Genomic DNA, 17,601 nt, shown 5'->3' with positions numbered 1-17,601 from the left:
ACAGTATGAATGACTGGTGCTTCACCATAATAAAAGTTCTTGTTCTTCACTGGTCAGTTCATTCACACAAGTCAGGGAATATGTAAAGTTCTTTTTTTAATTACCACTACCAGTCACAAACTTTGTCAACTATTGCATTGCTTATTTATTTAGTGACATGTTTCAAGGCTTATACCTCATCTTCAGGTTAAATCGCATTACAAAAACAACTTTACAATAAGGTCATACTGATGTTACATAGTCTTTTCGTAAATGCTGTGGATCTCGCAGATACTGTCCAAGACAACACTGCCGCCTTGTACTTTCAGAGCTGCTTCAGTCATAAAACCAATATTTGTCATAAATAATTCAAAAGATGATTAGTGGAACCTAAAAAGTAATTAAACAATGAAAAATCATTCTCTCTCACTGTTTCATTACTAAAGTATTTCACATTATTATTGTAACGTTAGGGGACTTACTTTTTTTTTGGAATGAATAGTTAAAAACTGCAACATTTGAATTTTTAACCAATAATTGACTCTGGGTACAATTAAGTACAAGAGCTTAGAACTGCATGCTCAATAAACACATGACTCAAAATAAAGGAACTGGATGATGCAATACGCTTAGTGGCAATAAAACAAGTGTTCTCAAATATGATTTGTTCCTAGGGAAATCCAGTGTAGCCAACTTCAGCAATTTCGTGGTGACATGGTACTCGTGAATTAGCAACTTCAATATTTCTTTTACAATAATGTTGTTTTTCACACTTCCCATTATTTCCAGACATTGATTCTTTTTGTGTGACACAATGGCATATTTATAACAATATTGTAAATTTTTCAAAGGTATCTATGAGGGGGCAATACATTAAAAAAAATTATTATGTCCATGCTTGGATTTTGTTTAAAAAAAATTATTCACATTTTTTTTTTCTGAGATGTAGATGATGGACATTCACTACAAGAAGCAAGACTATAAAAACATAAACCTTCCTCTTTAACTTAAAAAAATTCAAGCTCCCACTCCAAAAACCGTAGAAAATATTGCGTTTTTAAATTATAAAGGAGCTTATCTATGAAAGCCTGAATTCCTGAATCTATACAACTTCTTTTTATCATAAGTGAAAAAGTAATTGACCTGCAACATTTACATTTTGGAAATATGAATATATCTAGGTAAACTTCCACTACCCAAAATTTCTAAGATTTGCACGATGATGGGTGTCATTTCCTAAAACTTCTGGATGATGACATGGTTCAAATGGCTCTGAGCACTATGGGACTTAACTTCTAAGGTCATCAGTCCCCTAGAACTTAGAACTACTTAAACCTAACTAACCTAAGGACATCACACACATCCATGCCCGAGGCAGGATTCGAACCTGCGACCGTAGCGGCCGCGCGGTTCCAGACTGTAGCGCCTTTACCCAGGAGTGGAAGGTGGTGTTTATGAAAATAGCCCCTCTCTCTTAACTAAGGTTATCTTTTTTGTCGAGGTTCTGCAGCTACCATTATTTCAGTGGTAGCAAAGTTTGGCTGTCAGACTAGTAGTGCAGTTGCTCGCTGACACACTCGGCTCAGCTACCAATGTTTAGGGGCCAACCATAGTCTTCTGCATGTGATGCTTCAATGCTGAGGCAACTTCCCAAAGGTAGGTGGCTATGTTAACTTAAACACCATAGAATGAGATGTGTTAGCTGACTTCAGTCTCCTGGCTTTTCTTCTGCTTAGACAAGACATTCTTTGCTCCAAACTGGATACGCTTGGGAGCAGTTGACACACCTGGGTGCGATAGTACACAGAACAACATGTTCACAGATAGTGGACCCACATCGTCCACACACAGCCTGACGTTTGCAACCCCTGTTGCGATGATCAAAGCACTGATACTTAATCCAGTGCGCTGGATTGGGCACACAGGGCATAACTGTAATGTAGAGAAAGCTTTCCACAATATAGATAGGCAAGTTCAGTAAATTAAATGTCAGGATACAAAACAGTGACTCATGGAGCTCAATAAACCCTTTTCAAGAAATTCTGAACTTCAGTAACATATTCACTTTCCCATTACTGTTGGAGTTCTTTAGAATCTATATTCTTAATGCCCCAGCACGTTACTTCTAATAAAAACAACAATTTATCTCAGTGTGCAGCTTGCTGTTGATAGCATATTCTCCAAGTAGTTTGGTATTTAACAAATTGTTCACTTGGGTAGCTTTCAGTGTCTCAATCAGCAGTGTACCATTGTGTAGCCTTGTGATATTTTTTAGTTGCCCTGCAAGTCCCTGCAAAGCTTTGTATATGTACAAAGGCAACCCCCCCCCCCTTTTTTTTCCTCTCCCAAATGAACCTTCTACATGTTTAGTAGAACTAATTATGTAACAGTGAACCCATGAGATATTGCCCAGATTATAGCGACCTATTTTGTGACTGTTACTACGCAATGTGGCACATTACTGTCACTGGTCTCTCTTATATTGACAGACATCTCAGGTGGATTAACCACACAATGTCTCTTTGGGGTTCGGGTATTAATATTTCCCAACTGATCACCTGAACCACTGGAGACATAAGCTTCATAGGCATCCCACAAGCAGCTATGTTAGTAAATGTCCACCAAGGCAGAGGTCCCCAGAGTTACCTCCCAGAGATTGTTCTGCCTCAATAACCAACCATCTCATTGGTGCACAACACACCTTAATATCGAGGTTGTTTTTTTTTTCCCCCCCCATAAAGGTGTTATCCAGCTTCCCAATCCAGGCAGAAAACCCCATTCCCTGTAGCACACAATGCTCCACCACCACCCAGTGTATTTGCCACTGAAGCATGCCAATAGCTTACAATGATGAAGAGAACTTACAGTTCTCACCAGCCTCAGCACAGGAAATCCAGGTTCACGAAGCCTGTACCCAAGTAACAAATGCTGACCTCTCTGTAGAGCTTACCATTTGGGATGACCCGAGGGACGTGTGTGGCTTTATCAAAAATACACAGACACAGCGATCATTACCCTCCCTACCCCCCTGAGATCAGGGAGAAATAAAGAGAATAGAAACTACGGGACATTTCATGACTTGACTTAACGATCAAGACTTATACATATAATATGTTTAATAATAAACTACACTGAACACCAAACAAATAAAAAACAAGCTGAATGTTCACACAGTTTTCAAAACCTCTCAAAACTTAACACTATTTTGGAAAACACTTAAACTTACACTTCCAAAATATTTATCCAACAGCTCAACATAACGATGAATGATTTCCAGTGTCAGCAGTTCATTATCCTTTTGCTCAATAGCACAGCAAAAGTACAAACTTGCATACCTATAAAAATTAAATAGGAAAACATTAGGAAATTACTTTGTACAACACCAGCAAAAGTTGTAGCACAAAAAAGAATTAAAATGAGATAAAATACACAGGACGCTCAAAGCTGAAAATGACAAAGATCAGCATTTTGGGGCTGAATGGATTGGCGACCTCTGAATGGCCATATTGGATATAAATAGTCTTTTGAGTGCTCAAGAAAATTATTACAAATAGTGTATCATTGCCTAACAACAGCAATCTCAGTAAAATACGCTGTATTAATACAAAAAGCACGGCACAGTCAAGTTGTATAGTCTTAAAAGAAGTAAATATGCATCCTTCCCAAATGTATTTTCGCATCTCAAAATGCTACTAACTACTTAGCCACACAGAAGAACTTGCTGTACAAGATAAAAGCAGAAGACGATGTAAAGAACCATAATCCTGCAAGAAACCACAAAATGAATTGCATGTGAGACGACAGAGACCTTATCCACAAGGGATGCTATAATGGATATATCACTGTCTGCTCCCATGTCTGCTGACCTACTATACTGTGCAGTGCATACAAGCTTTACATTGTGCAGGTAGACAAATCAAAGAGCTTCCACCTACTACTAACTTACAAGTACAGACCATCATGAGCTCACAGTTGTCAAATCTTTTGTGAACATTAGTTAGTCTAAAGAATAACAATGCCACAGTATGCATGAGATGCTATAGCACTTATTGCCAATCCTCAGAAGGCTGTATCAAGCACCACACCTGACAAATACCTAGTGTGACACTCAGAGATGCCAACTGGCTGTCAGAACAACCCCAGTTACCTCAAATTGTAGGTAATCTTGATGATAAAGTAGTGTGCTGAAAGGCAATCAGAATGGAAACCTTTAAAAGGACTAAGTTTTGCTTCCTACTCACATTTTTAAGAAAGACATGAGTCAAGAGAGAACACAGGTGTGCAAAGCATTCTGTGCAGAGAGAGAAAGAGAATTCATTGTTAGCTGTCTCTTGGGGTACATGTGCTTCGCTGTGCTCCATAAGATTTGCTGTCTTTAGTGGGATATACTAACGATATAGCAGTCACCTTTGGCACTCTAGTGCAGAACAAAACTAGCAAAGTGCAAAATTCAGAAATTCTGTTAGTTTATTTTCATATATTTGTGTATAAAAGAAACTTCCAGTATTTTCTTTGTTTTCGAACAAAATCCACGCCGCTCAGATAAATTTTCATCAAAAGAAACATGATCCTGAAACTTCACACAAAAATTAAATCTGCTTTTCATGTTGACTGTTTCATAAGTAGCATTAATATCATGATAGTATTGTGTATTTCGAAATATTGAGTATCATGAAAACCATATTTCGTTCACTACAAATTTCAGAGCACACCTATATAAATAAATATACATTTCTGATAATTTTAAGATGTTATGAGTGTAGTACATAACAAATTTTGTAATAAATCAGTAGTTACTGTGGCACATATTGTGTTACATTTAGTTTTTCCTTTCAACAGGAACGTACACTTTGCAAAAAAGTTCCAGGTGGATTCAGTGAAACACATTCAATTCCAAGTTTTTCCCTTATTAAAACTGAAATCTCTCTGGTGGGAGTTAATCACTTCAGTTCTTAAAGGAAACCTGTAGTAGTTGGAGCTCAATGGACCAAAAAAATTAAAATAGAATCAGCAAGCTTAGTTTAAAGCCACAATGCAGACCCCCATGAATGCTGTTCTTAGGCACAGAACAAGTTAGTTGCTGCTCATAAGCAGCTAGAAATCAACTTGACTTTTGTGAAGTGATTAAAAGCAGCTACAAATGGGTGTGTCAGGAGGGCTACTGCAAGACATGAATCAAGAATATCATAGGTACCTCAAGTACTAACCTATCATCTGCAACAGGTACAGGATCTATCACAAAATGTCCAAGTGACTGTGAGTGGCACGTCAATGATAAGTCTAAGGGACCCGTCGCCAGGTCATGCCATAAGCTTTTCATAAATCAAAAAAGATGGCAACCAGGTGTTGGCGTCTGGAAAAGGCTGTGCAGATGGCAGACTGAAGGGACACAAGACTATCAGTGCTAGAGCAACTCTGGTGGAAGCTGCCCTGACATGGAACCAGTAGGCCACATGATTCCAGAATCCAACTCCACCACCGACACACCATACGTTTCAGAAGCTTACAAAGAATGTAGGAGAGGCTGATGGGCCAATAGCTATCCACATCAAGCGGGTTTTTACTGGGTTTGAACACCAAAATGATGATGCTCTCCCACCATTGCAATGGAAAGAATCATCACACCAGATCCAGTTGAAGGTGGCGAGGAGATGCTGCTAGTAGTCAGATGAGAGATGTTTAACCTCTGACTGTGGATCTGATCTGGCCCAGGAGCTGTATTGGGGCAATGTGCCAGGACACTGTGGAGCTCCCAATCTGTAAATGGGGCGTTATAGGATTCACTATGGCTTGTAGCCGCCGTTTGAGAGTGCGAAAGGCTGGGGGGTAATTCTCTGACGCAGAGGCTCGAGCATAGTGCTCAGCGAAGTTCTCGTCAACAGCGTTTTCATCAATAGATAACTTGCCTTTTATGTTAACACCGGGAACACCTGTTGAGGTCTGGTACTCGAAAACACGTTTGATCTTTGCCCAGACTTGGGAAGATGGCATATGGCACCCAATGGTCGAGATGTATCTCTCCCAACACTCCTGTTTCCGTCATTTGATAAGATGGCAAACGTGGGCACAGAGCCGTTTAAAGGCTACAAGGTGCTCCAGGGAAGGGTGCCACTTATGCTGCTGAAGAGCTCGCTGATGCACCTTAATTGGTTCAGTGACTTCCAGCGACCACCAAGGGACTACCTTTCGCCGGGGGCACCCTAAAGAGCAAGAGATCACGTTTTCTGCCACGGAAACGATGTTACCATGTGGGGGAGATGCAACGGTGACAGCAGAGGTGAAAGTTTCCCAGTGAGTCTTGTTCAACCCTTTCCACTCCAGTGTCGAGTCCCACTCAACATTGCGAAATTTGTTTTCTGCCCCGATGTCGAGCCTCATTCGACACGACTTTTCGAAGCTCTCAAACGTATTTTGAGTCTACTAGGCATTATTGCTGCAGTGTGCTGCCATCTAGGAGAACTAGTGTTAACTCGGTGTCAAACAGTTGCAGCTGTGTTAAGTCAAAGATTGTAATTATTACGTTCAAGTCTACACGCTCGAAATGGCTAGTTCATCACGTACAGTCCTTTCTGAGGAAGAGATTTTAGATCTTTTAGAGCAATCTCTAAGTGAAAACAAGAGTGAAAATAATTTTGATTATGACAGTGATTCATTTCAAAACAATTCGAGTGACAATGACGAAGAAAACAGTGAGAAGTGCATGTTTCTAGTGATTCAGCAGAGGATTCGTGGCGAGTGTGGAGCAACACTGACACCGACTTCACAGATTTTCCTTTTGAGAATCAAAGTGTGGTTTTGTAACAGAAAGTAGTTCTGTTCCATCATCGCCTGTCGGATTCTTTCAATTAATTTTTACAGATAACCTATTTCAACAAATAGCAGATGAAACGAATAGGTATGCTACATCGAAAATACGTAGTGACACCACTTCCACAACATTCTGCATGGTGGGACTGGAGAAATGTTACCATGGAAGAAATGAAACGCTTCCATGGTGTGCTACTGAATATGGCATTACGGAAGTGTAAGAACTTGCAAGATTTTTTTTCAGGAGAATGGTTACAATCATCCAACTTCTTTCCAGACTGTTCTAGTCGCCAATGACTTATGCAAATTTTCTGGGCATTTCATGTTTCTAATCCGACGAGTGCTACACATGTCAACAGTCAGGTTCAGTCACGTCTGAGTAAAGTGACAAATGTACTGAATTACTTGTCTGGCAGGTTTCTCGAAATTTATCGACCATATCAGTATTTAGCTGGTGATGAATCTACAGTATCGTTCAAGTGTCGTGTATTACTCAAAATGTACAATCCTCAAAAACCAACAAAATGGGGACTCAGAGTTTATGTAATTTCGGATTCATAAAATGGTTATATCTGCAGTTTGATACCCTATTTTGGCGCTGTAACAACTGAGTCATTGATTTGTCCACACTTGAATTTTTCTGAGAGAATAGTTCTTCAGCTGCTAGCTAATATCAGAAATGCTACAGGGCAATCAGGGCATCATTTGTACACTGAGCGTTTTTATGCAAGTGTTGCATTAGCTGATGAGCTGTTGAAACAGAACAGGCATCTCTCAGGAACGATTCAGGCCAATCGCAAAAACCTTCCAGCTGCAATCAAGAAAGGAGCTCTGCGTCTAAGGAAGCACGAAATAAAATGCCTCCGCAACAACAAAATGATGGTTCTGGCATGGCAAGATAAACAAACAGTTCTCATGCTTTCTACAAAAGCCAATAACTTGGTGTCACTTACAGAAAGGAGAAACAGAAAGGAAAGGGAAGAAATAAAGAAATCAAATGTGATTATTGATTATACTTCAAAGATGGGTGGAGTTGATTGATCTGAGCATTTTATTTCCAGTTACAGTTTTCTAATGAAAAGTCTCAAATGGTGGCGAAAACTATACTTCTGGCTGTTGGAGGTAGGACTTGTAAACAGCTATTTACTATACAAGAACCACTGTGAGAAAAACAACTTGACAATACCGTCTCACAAAGCATTCCGTAAAAGTGTTATAAGAGGATTAGTTGCTGAAGAAAGAACTCAAGGACAGAAACAAGGACGTCGTTCAACTTCTGATGACGAGGAACGGTTGAATGGAAAGTTGCACATTATCAACAAGCTTCCTGGGAACAAGCATAAGGATTGTGCAGTGTGCTCAGACAGAAAACAAGAAAGGTGGCAGGCATGAAACTGTGTATCACTGTGAAACATGCTCACGAAACCCAGCTCTCCACCCTGAAGAGTGTTTAAAAAAATACCACACAATGGAAAGTTTTGTACTGTAAAAGCTTACGTAAATATATGAATGAAAGCACACATTTTGTTTTAATGTATACCCCAATTGTTGGCCAGTGGCCACATTGTTTCCACAAAGAGATTCTCGCAAATCTCTGCGGTGCAGTGCCGCCCAGGCAGCGGCGATTTAAATAAGAGCGGGCGGAGCCGCCCTGTGTCTGCCTTATGGAGTGCAAAGGGTTAAAGCCCATCTAGGCAGGTGTCCATGGGCCTGACACCAGGGCAGTGACAGGAAAATGGGGAAGTGGTCACTACCACACAGGTTGTCATGTGCTCTCCAGTGGATAGATGGGAGAAGGCCAAGACTGCAAACTGAGAGATCAATGGCCAAATATGTGCCATGTGCCACACTGAAATGTGTGGGGGCACCTATATTTAAGAGGCAGATGTCGAGTTGTGGCAGTAAATTTTCAACAACTCTGCCTCGGCAAGTAAGCACGGTGCCACCCCACAAGGTGTTATGAGCATTAAAATCTCCCAAAAGTAGGAAAGGTTTAGGGAGTTGATCAATCAGTGCAGCCAATGTGTTCAATGGTATTGCACCATCTGGAGGAAGATATACGTTGCAGACAGTTATTTCCTGTGTCACCCTTGTCCTGACAGCCACAGCTTCAAGAGGAGTTTGGAGGGGCACAGGTTCACTGCATACTGAGTTCAGGACATAGATGCAAATTCCACCGGCCACTCTATTATAGTCGCTACGGTTCCTGTAATATGCCTTATAGCCACAGAGGGCAGGGTTCTGCATTGCCAGGAAACAGGTTTCCTGGAGGGCAATGCAGAAATCAGGTGTGAAGCTTAACAGTTGCTGTAGTTCAGCCAGGCAGTGGAAAAATTGCCGCAATTCCACTGGAGGATGACGTGATGGTGAGTCTGGGAAGGCATGGAACATTCAATGAGGCAGTTTACACCTCAGGGTCACCTGCTACCACCAATTTATTTCCTGAGCAGTCTGTATCCATGGTGTCTGAGGGTCCGGCGAAATCTAGGTCCTCAGTGGACACCAGAATCTCCACCTCATCCTCAGAAGCAAAGCTTGTAGGTAGCAGCAGTGTGGGTGCCACCGCAAGTCCCTTGATCTTGGGGAGGTCTTCTTTTTGGATTTCTCTCACTGCTCCTTGGGTTTCTCTGGCTGGGACTAAGGATGATCATGAAGCCCTACCACCAGCTACTTTTGGGCACTTCAGCCACTAGCTGAACTCATCTTTCCCACTCGCAGACCTGGGAAGGGAGTGACCCAAGGGACCCATTCCTAGCGAGAGGTGCCGAACAAGACTTACGGTTCTCCGGCTGAGAAGTGGGGACTGGTGTCCCCGATGGGGGGGGGGGGGGGGGGGGGGGGGGGGGAGGCAGTGCTGCTCCCCAGGTGGGTGGTGTCGGAGCAACAGAAAGGGAAATGCCCTCACCATCAAGGGGGGCAGTTGGTGTCTTCCGGCTCGGAGAGCCGGCCAGAATTGACGGAAAGGATGGGGCTACAACTGCTCTCATAGTGGCGGCGTAAGAGGAGGTCATAGCCACAGGATGTAGACGCTCAAATTTCCTCTTAGCCTCAATGTAGGTCAGTCGGTCCAGGGTCTTGTATTCCACGATTTTCCTTTCGCCCTGTAAAATCCTGCAAAAATCCTGCAGTCTGGTGAGCAAGGAGAAGATGCTCTCCGCAGCTGACATAGATGGGAGGCAGGGCACATGGAGTATTGGGATGCGATGGATGTCCACAGTCTGGACATGTGACGCTGGAAGTACAGCGGGAAGACAAATGGCCAAACTTCTAGCACTAAAAGCACCGCATAGGTGGAGGGGTATATGGCTTTACATCACCTTGACCTTCTCGGGCAATGTGTCACCCTCGAAGGCCTAGATGAAGGCACCGGTGGCAAACTGATTACCCCTCGGACCCTGATGGAAGCACCAGACAAAATGAATGCATCGTCGCTCTAAGTTGGTGCGCAGCTCGTCGTCAGACTGCAAAAGAAGGTCCCTGGACCATATTTACGCTCTTATGGGGCATGATGGTAACGGATACATCCTCCAGATTGTCAGAAGCGAGTAATGCCCGTGATTGGGCAGAGGATGCTGTTTTTATCAAGACTGACCCGGACCGTATTTTGGACAAGTCCTCCAAATGGTCTACAAAAAACTGTGGCTTCACTGAAACGAAGGAGTCCCCATCAGTTCTCGTACATACGAGGTACCAGGGTGAATAAGGTTCACTGCCATCCTTAGCCTGCCGTTCCTCCCATGATGTGACCAGGGAGGGGAATGATTTAGAGTCGCACTTCCTTGCATTGTACTAAGACTTAGAATGCTTGGAGACTGCTGGTGTTTGATCACCAACAAGTAGTGACGTGGTACGCTTCATCACGCGTCATCTGCCCCGATGCCACGCACTCTGACCAGGGGGCCTTCCCGCGGGCGCCACCCAGCTGCAACAAAGGCCACCTGGCAGGATGGCCATTCCCAGGAGTCCCAATGCCCCAGGGTGACAGGCAACTACTCCTTGGCATACATGGGGAGTTAACACTGCAGGCATCAGCAGAGTGATCTCTGTGTTGTCAGGGGGTTACAACCAACAGGGTACGTGGAGGTCCCACCACAACGGACTGGCTACCGTGCTGGATATCAGCGCAAAAACGTCCATGGTCATCGTTGGCACAGAAAGTGACACTGCATAGTGCATGGTGGAAAATGGACCCAGGGATGTGTCCTCGCCCAAGAGATGGAGAATGAGCCGTACTGCAATGCGACGATGAGAAAGTGGGCTGCAGATCTCAAGGCACGATGGACATGATGCACCATGTAAGGCACCCTTCCTCAACTGGCTCGCTCTTTGGAAAAAGTTTTGAAGAATGGAGGTCAAACCCTACAGGGGACCATCACATAAAGGCCAACACATGTGAGACCCCTTTTAGTCGTCTCTTACAACAGGCAGGAATACCCGTGAAGAGCATAAACATATAAGATGTCAGGAAAATCTACGGATTCACATCAGAAGCCTCTACGTGGAGGAGGTGGTAATTCTTATTATGAAGTTTGATAAATTTTGCAAGAAGAAAGGAAAGTTGCTGAGTTCACTTGTATTTTTATTGAGGTGCCATAACAACAGTATTATTCCAAAATTTGCTCAATTTTCTCACTTTACTGATACTAAGATGGCAAAAAGGATCAAGTAACGTGCTATTTTGGCGTTAGTATGGGAAGGAATTCATTTCACATGTCAACAGTTGGATCTGATACACAAAGAATTGTATTTCTTGCATTTAGAACTTTCTCCACATCTGTCTCCTGCATCCTGGAAGTGGGCTGAGGAACCTTCGTGGGCATATTCGGATTCTACACAGAAGAATACGAGTAAGAAACAATCTTCAAAATTTCTTCAACTTCGCCAACAACCATCCACATACAATGACATTACTCATCGTTGGACTGTTATTAATTTGACTGACAAGAAATTGGATGATGCTACTTTGTCGGTTTTGGAAAAAGGTATAAACTTTCCACCAAGGAACTTGCCAACTGTTTATTTTATTAGCACTGTTGAAAGGGCCATTGCTCGCTTTCCTTAAGATTTGGCAGAGGAAATTAGACAGGAAGTTTCTTATCTTTGTTGTGCATTGCCATCACAAAGGAATATTTCTTCCAGTGAAAAAGACGGCCATTCGGTCATTGAGGGAAGTTAAGGATATTTTAGTTCTTCCTGCTGATAAAGGTAGTGCCACTGTTCTTTTGTCTCGTGAACTTTATTTGGCTAAAATGGCCTGTTTATTGGATGATTCTGCTTACCATAAGCTTTGGAGCGATCCTACAGACCAGATAAAGCGGAAGACCATTTCACTTATTAAGAAGAGCTCCCTGCCAAAGGACACCATCAAAAAAATTTCAACCAGGGGCAGCAGTACCACACAGGCTGTATGGTTTACCGAAGGTGCATAAACCTGGAACTCCTCTTTGACCTATTGTTAGTAATTTGGGCACTCCCACTTATAATTTAGCTAAATATCTTGCATCCGTCCTTAGCCCTTACACTGGGAAATGTGAACATCATTTATCCAACTCGACTGATTTTATTCAACGGTTGAAGTCTTTATACATTGGAACATCTGAACTTTTAGTTAGTTTTGATGTGGTTTCTCTTTCTACCCATGTACCTTTGGTTGAGTCTTTGTTGTTAATTGGTCAACTTTTGGATGATAAAACTACTGAGGTGTGTCACCATGTGTTGATATCGACATTTTTTTAAATTTAATGACGCATTTTTTGAACAAACTGATGGCGTGGCTATAGGGAGTCCTCTTTCCCCTATTGTCGCCAATCTTTTTATGGAAGATTTTGAAGATATCGCACTCAGGACGGCTACTGTTCAACTTACATGTTTTTACATTGATATTTTCAGTGGGCTACTTGGAATGGAAGCTCTTAATCAGTTTTTAGATCATTAGCTGTCTTCAGTCACTTATCAAATTTTCGATGGAAATTGAAAGAGATGTCAAATTACCTTTTTTGGGTGTTCTAGTACACAAAAAAGAAAATGTAACCTTGGGACATGGCGTATACTATAAACCCACGCACACGGACTGCTATCTTCATTCTACAAGCTGTCATCCACCACATCAGCGCATCGGAGTTTTACATACATTGGTCAAATGAGTTTATGCCATTCCTGATACCAAAAATTTGACATGTAAACTGGATCATCTTAGGACTGTCTTCAAGCTCAACAGATATACCGATCATCAAATTAATCATGCATTTCAGTTTGGACCATCAAGTGAACCAGTGCCAGTTACTAGTAAATCAGTCACTTTTCTACCTTTTGCTGGAAGTATTTCTCAAAAATTTCTATAATTCTCAGGATTGGATTGTTTGGGGGAGGAGACCAGACAGCGAGATCATCGGTCTCATCAGATTAGGGAAGGACGGGGATGGAAGCCGGCCGTGCCCTTTCGAAGGAACCATCCCGGCATTTGCCTGGAGTGATTTAGGGAAATCATGGAAAACCTAAATCAGGATGGCCAGATGCGGGATTGAACCATCGTCCTCCCGAATTCGAGTCCAGTGTGCTAGCCACTGCGCCACCTCGCTCGGTATAATTCTCAGGAAAGATGGTATAAAGTGTCCTTTTGCCTTTGGCCAAGACTAGAGCTTTGTTTGTATCTGTCAAAGGTGATTTGGGATTGAGGAAGCCTGGAGGTTATAAAATTCTCTGTCACTGTGGAAAGGCTTATATTGGACAGACTATTCGCAATTTTCATGACCGATGTGTGGAATATCAGCATCACGTATTTTTGCTCCAGCCTGAAAAATCTGCAGTCACCGAACATTGATTCAATGGGGGGCATAACATGTCGTTTAAAAGAGACACAAATTACTGCTCCACCTCTTCATTACTGGGATTGTATGCTCAAGGAATCCATCAAAATACAATCAACTGATGACAGTATTAATAGAGATAAAGGTTTTCCTTTAAGCAAGATATGGAACCTTATTTTATCTGATATAAAACAGCAACAGTCTGCTTTTTGACCCGCTACATCTTAATTTGCGATTTATCACTTTCGCCAGTTTCTACCGCCAGTGGCGCTGCAATTCTTTGCTCCACAGGGGGCAGCTCTTTCACTTCTCGCGCAGGTGCACTGCCACTGCCTGGACCCGGGGTATAAAGGAGCCACTGTTTCTGATGTTCATTCCGTTCCGGTGTGATTGTGTGCTCAGCGATTTCACCTGAAGATGGCAATCATATCCAGCTGTGAAGAGCATAAACGTGAAAGACACTTATGTTTAACAGCTTTTCAACTTGCAATTCTTTTAAGAAACAGAGAACCCCAAATTTTTATAGCTTCACCACGTAAAGTATGGTACTAATTTTCTACACAGCACCCCAGTTGTCACAAAATGTTATTAATTTAGTTCCTGATGGTTTCATACGAATGACACCTATAGGCTACCATAACATTTATATTGGAATTATCAAGGTGTAATATGACAGCAGAGATGAGCAGACAGTTCTAGAATTTGTGGAAACTACCCATAAGGTGCTGATTCGTGATGCCAAACTTCCACTACCTTAGTAAAGCATATTTTTGTTCTGTCGTTGAAACTACAAAAACTGCATGTTTTTTGGTTGTTGCAATGAAGAACGAAAATACCCTCGGCCACACAAATGAAGAATTTACCACTATCTTATTTTAACAGAGGTCATTGTTAGCCAGATTATAGTAATATGTGAATCAGAATGCTGTGTCTTTTAATTCAAATAACTAATGGTCATTATATTTCAGAACAGTGAAAGTAGGACTGCAATGAACTGATTACTTAAGTGTGATTTATAGAACCTGTGTAGTCTGTCTTTCCAGTTGCATAGCAGATGGTAATATTTTTTATGCAATTATCTTCAGAATTAATGTAATCAAACAACAATGAACTTTGTTGTTATTGTTAGGGCTCAGCCGAAATGCTTAAAAAATAAATAAATAAATAAAAAAGAATGAGTACTTGTGCTACTTTTACCACTACACCATGAGCACCAAAAGGACTGCAAAAGCTCAAGCAGAAGATGATTTTTTATTAAGACACTTCCACATCCCATGGCATTGCCAGTCTGTGCAGATGGCCAGACTTTGACTTCTGAAAGGTGGCAAATTTTGGTGTTATCAAGTGTACCACTGGCACCACTAGAAAAAACTGTCTTCTATACAAAGTGATTTGTATCATTTTATTTGTGCTCTTTTCTTTGAATTTAACTAGGCTTATTGTCTACAACAGCTGAAAGTAAGTTTTTGTGGGTTAGCACATTTTTCTGCCAACCTCTTCAATTTATCTCCAAGAAGGAGAAGGGAAGGAGGCTGAAAGGGCAGAGGAGGGTTCACTGTCATTGGTGTCCCACCATATTCTCACTGTTTATCACACTGTATATGCATTATGCACTCCTGTTTGTATTTCCTGTGTCTCTTCTTTCTGCCACGTAAAGTGCACAAAGTTGCACTCTGAGTAACCCGATCACCTTTGTGGTGAGTACATAGCATTAACCTTATTGTATGTAAGCTGTAATATGGTAACCTGCTGTTGTATATGTGTATCATTAGTGTCCTTAGTATTTCCCTTCTTCCATGAAGGGATAATAGACAATCATATCAGTGCTTGGTACTTTCAGTGAAAATAATAACTACTGTGATGTGGGGAGACTCCTCTAATCTATACAAAACACAATACATAAACAACAAAGGGAATAAAGGGTGGTTTATAAAACATGAATGTGCAGCATGTAGACAGACAATTAAGTTCAGAAATGGAAAATCTAAAATACAGATAATTAAATATCTTCTTCACTCAACAACAAAAGCTTATGCACAATTACTGCATACTAGGAAATACCTATTGTCATTTTACCTTTTGTACACAACTTTTACATCCTTCCATTCAAGAAAGCTGCTCATTTTTGGTTTTCTTGCCAAAATTGTGGTTATTAACTCTCGTGTGATCTTCTTCTTTACTTTGTCAGGGTGAGCAACATACCATTTCTGCAGTCTCAGCTTTCCTTGGCGGCTAAATAGCAACATGAACTGCATCTAAAAATGAAAAATAATAATAATAATAATAATAAAGCTGTGTTTATTTTCCACTATGTTAATGCACTATTCTGAAAAGAGCAAGCATATTTAAAAAATAAAAAAAAGGGGGGGGGGGGGGGGGGGGGGAAATCATTTGTCATTATACAGGTTTAACAAATAACTTGACCAAAGGCACCAAAAGTAGTTCAAGATGTGCAAATTTGTCTTGAGTGCGCACTGACACTGGTAAGTTAACAGATTGATTGAAATTACTTTTTAGTTGACTTTTTACAGCTTGGGAATCAAGTTCCAACACAAATCATATCTCTGTCATGTGCCAACTGTCCACCAATGCCAGTGAGAACATCAGTTTGTTGGTAATAGTCGAGCAATGTTTGTACATGTGTAATCAAATGGTTCAAATGGCTCTGAGCACCCTGGGACTTAACTTCTGAGGTCATCAGTCCCCTATAACTTAGAACTACTTAAACCTAACTAACCTGAGGACATCACACACATCCATGCCCGAGGCAGGATTCGAACCTGCGACCATAGCGGTCGCGCGGTTCCAGACTGTAGCGCCTAGAACCGCTCGGCTACTCCAGCCGGCACATGTCTAATCCATTAACTGAAAACTGCAACAGGATACAACACATTCTTCAGGTATTGGCAGCCAGTTCCATTATTTTTAGACTACACCTAAAGATTCTTGACAACCAGTGGAACAATGCTGAAATGGCACATGGCATTTATCAAATACTAACTTATTTTGGGTCAACCAAAGTTTGTGGTACCACCTACCTGCTTTTACTCATAACACAACTGCGTTGCATGGTGTGATGTTATGGAGGTGTGGCGTATTTGAAACAGATTGTTTTTGCAGAGGATGTGATGGCATTTCAATGGCAAGCTCTAGTGGGATGTTTACATTTCTAATTTGTTTGTGGGTGATGTCAGTATTTCACTGGACTCCGTGAGTGCTATTTTTGAGAATAATATTGGCCAATTTTGAGGCAGTTTGTTAATGAGCTATTTTGACACTTTCAGTTATGGGCATTTTCGGGCTCACAATTTACCAGTGCTGTGTGTTGTTTACAGTTTGAGGTTTAATTTTATATTTTGTTTTTGTTAGTTATGGATACGACAACGAAGTTCATGAGTAGGATGCAGTGTGCCACAATAAGTTGACTACAATTAAATTCCTGCAGTTATCTGGTTTAATTGCAAAGTAGGTGAAGTGTTATGTCTGAGGAGAAGGCTGCTGCATTTCAGACCAGGGCATTCAGCATATGTGACATTGCAGGCAGGAAAACATATGACATTCTGTTCAGATGGCCTCCTGATCTGAGATGTCTCCACTGGGCAGTCAATGGAATGTGTTGATGGCGTATTATTTTGTTATCACTCGATAGCATTGAAGAAACCTAACATTTTTGGAAGCTAGTAAAACTGTCCTCCCAAGAACAATATTTACATCTACATTACACTTGTGCAATACAAGTGCAGTGCACATGGTGTAAAAATACCAGCATTGCCTTTCCAGCTCACTTCCATGGGGAGCTTAGCAAAAACTGCTTATACATCACTCTATGGGCTAGAATTTCCCTCAGTTTACTGTCATAATGATTACAACATAGGAATGCTGCAAATGGCAATTTTTTTTTTTTTTTTTTAATTCCCAGGGACGGTCAATTTTCAAAAATTTATGCGTATGTATGTATGTAACTCACACTGGGAATTTAACGACTGTGAAAACGAATCCATCATTAATC

General features: G+C 41.4%; 1 protein-coding gene across 2 annotated transcripts in view; it reads right to left on the bottom strand.

The window, feature by feature from the left end:
• Positions 1-17,601, bottom strand: part of LOC126473857 (AP-1 complex subunit sigma-2) — a 64,475-nt gene that overhangs the window by 45,057 nt on the left and 1,817 nt on the right. For both annotated transcript variants that reach the window (XM_050101188.1, XM_050101195.1), the window contains exons 2-3: positions 15,669-15,847; positions 3,206-3,314 (exon numbers count right to left, since the gene is read on the bottom strand). In XM_050101188.1, coding sequence (XP_049957145.1) covers positions 3,206-3,314; positions 15,669-15,847 — 288 coding nt within the window. The remainder of the gene's footprint in view (positions 1-3,205; positions 3,315-15,668; positions 15,848-17,601) is intronic.

This window comes from Schistocerca serialis, chromosome 1 (assembly GCF_023864345.2).
Source record: "Schistocerca serialis cubense isolate TAMUIC-IGC-003099 chromosome 1, iqSchSeri2.2, whole genome shotgun sequence".
NCBI lineage: Eukaryota > Metazoa > Arthropoda > Insecta > Orthoptera > Acrididae > Schistocerca > Schistocerca serialis.
Note: the sequence above shows the minus strand (reverse complement) of the source record. Positions and strands in the feature narration are given on the sequence as shown.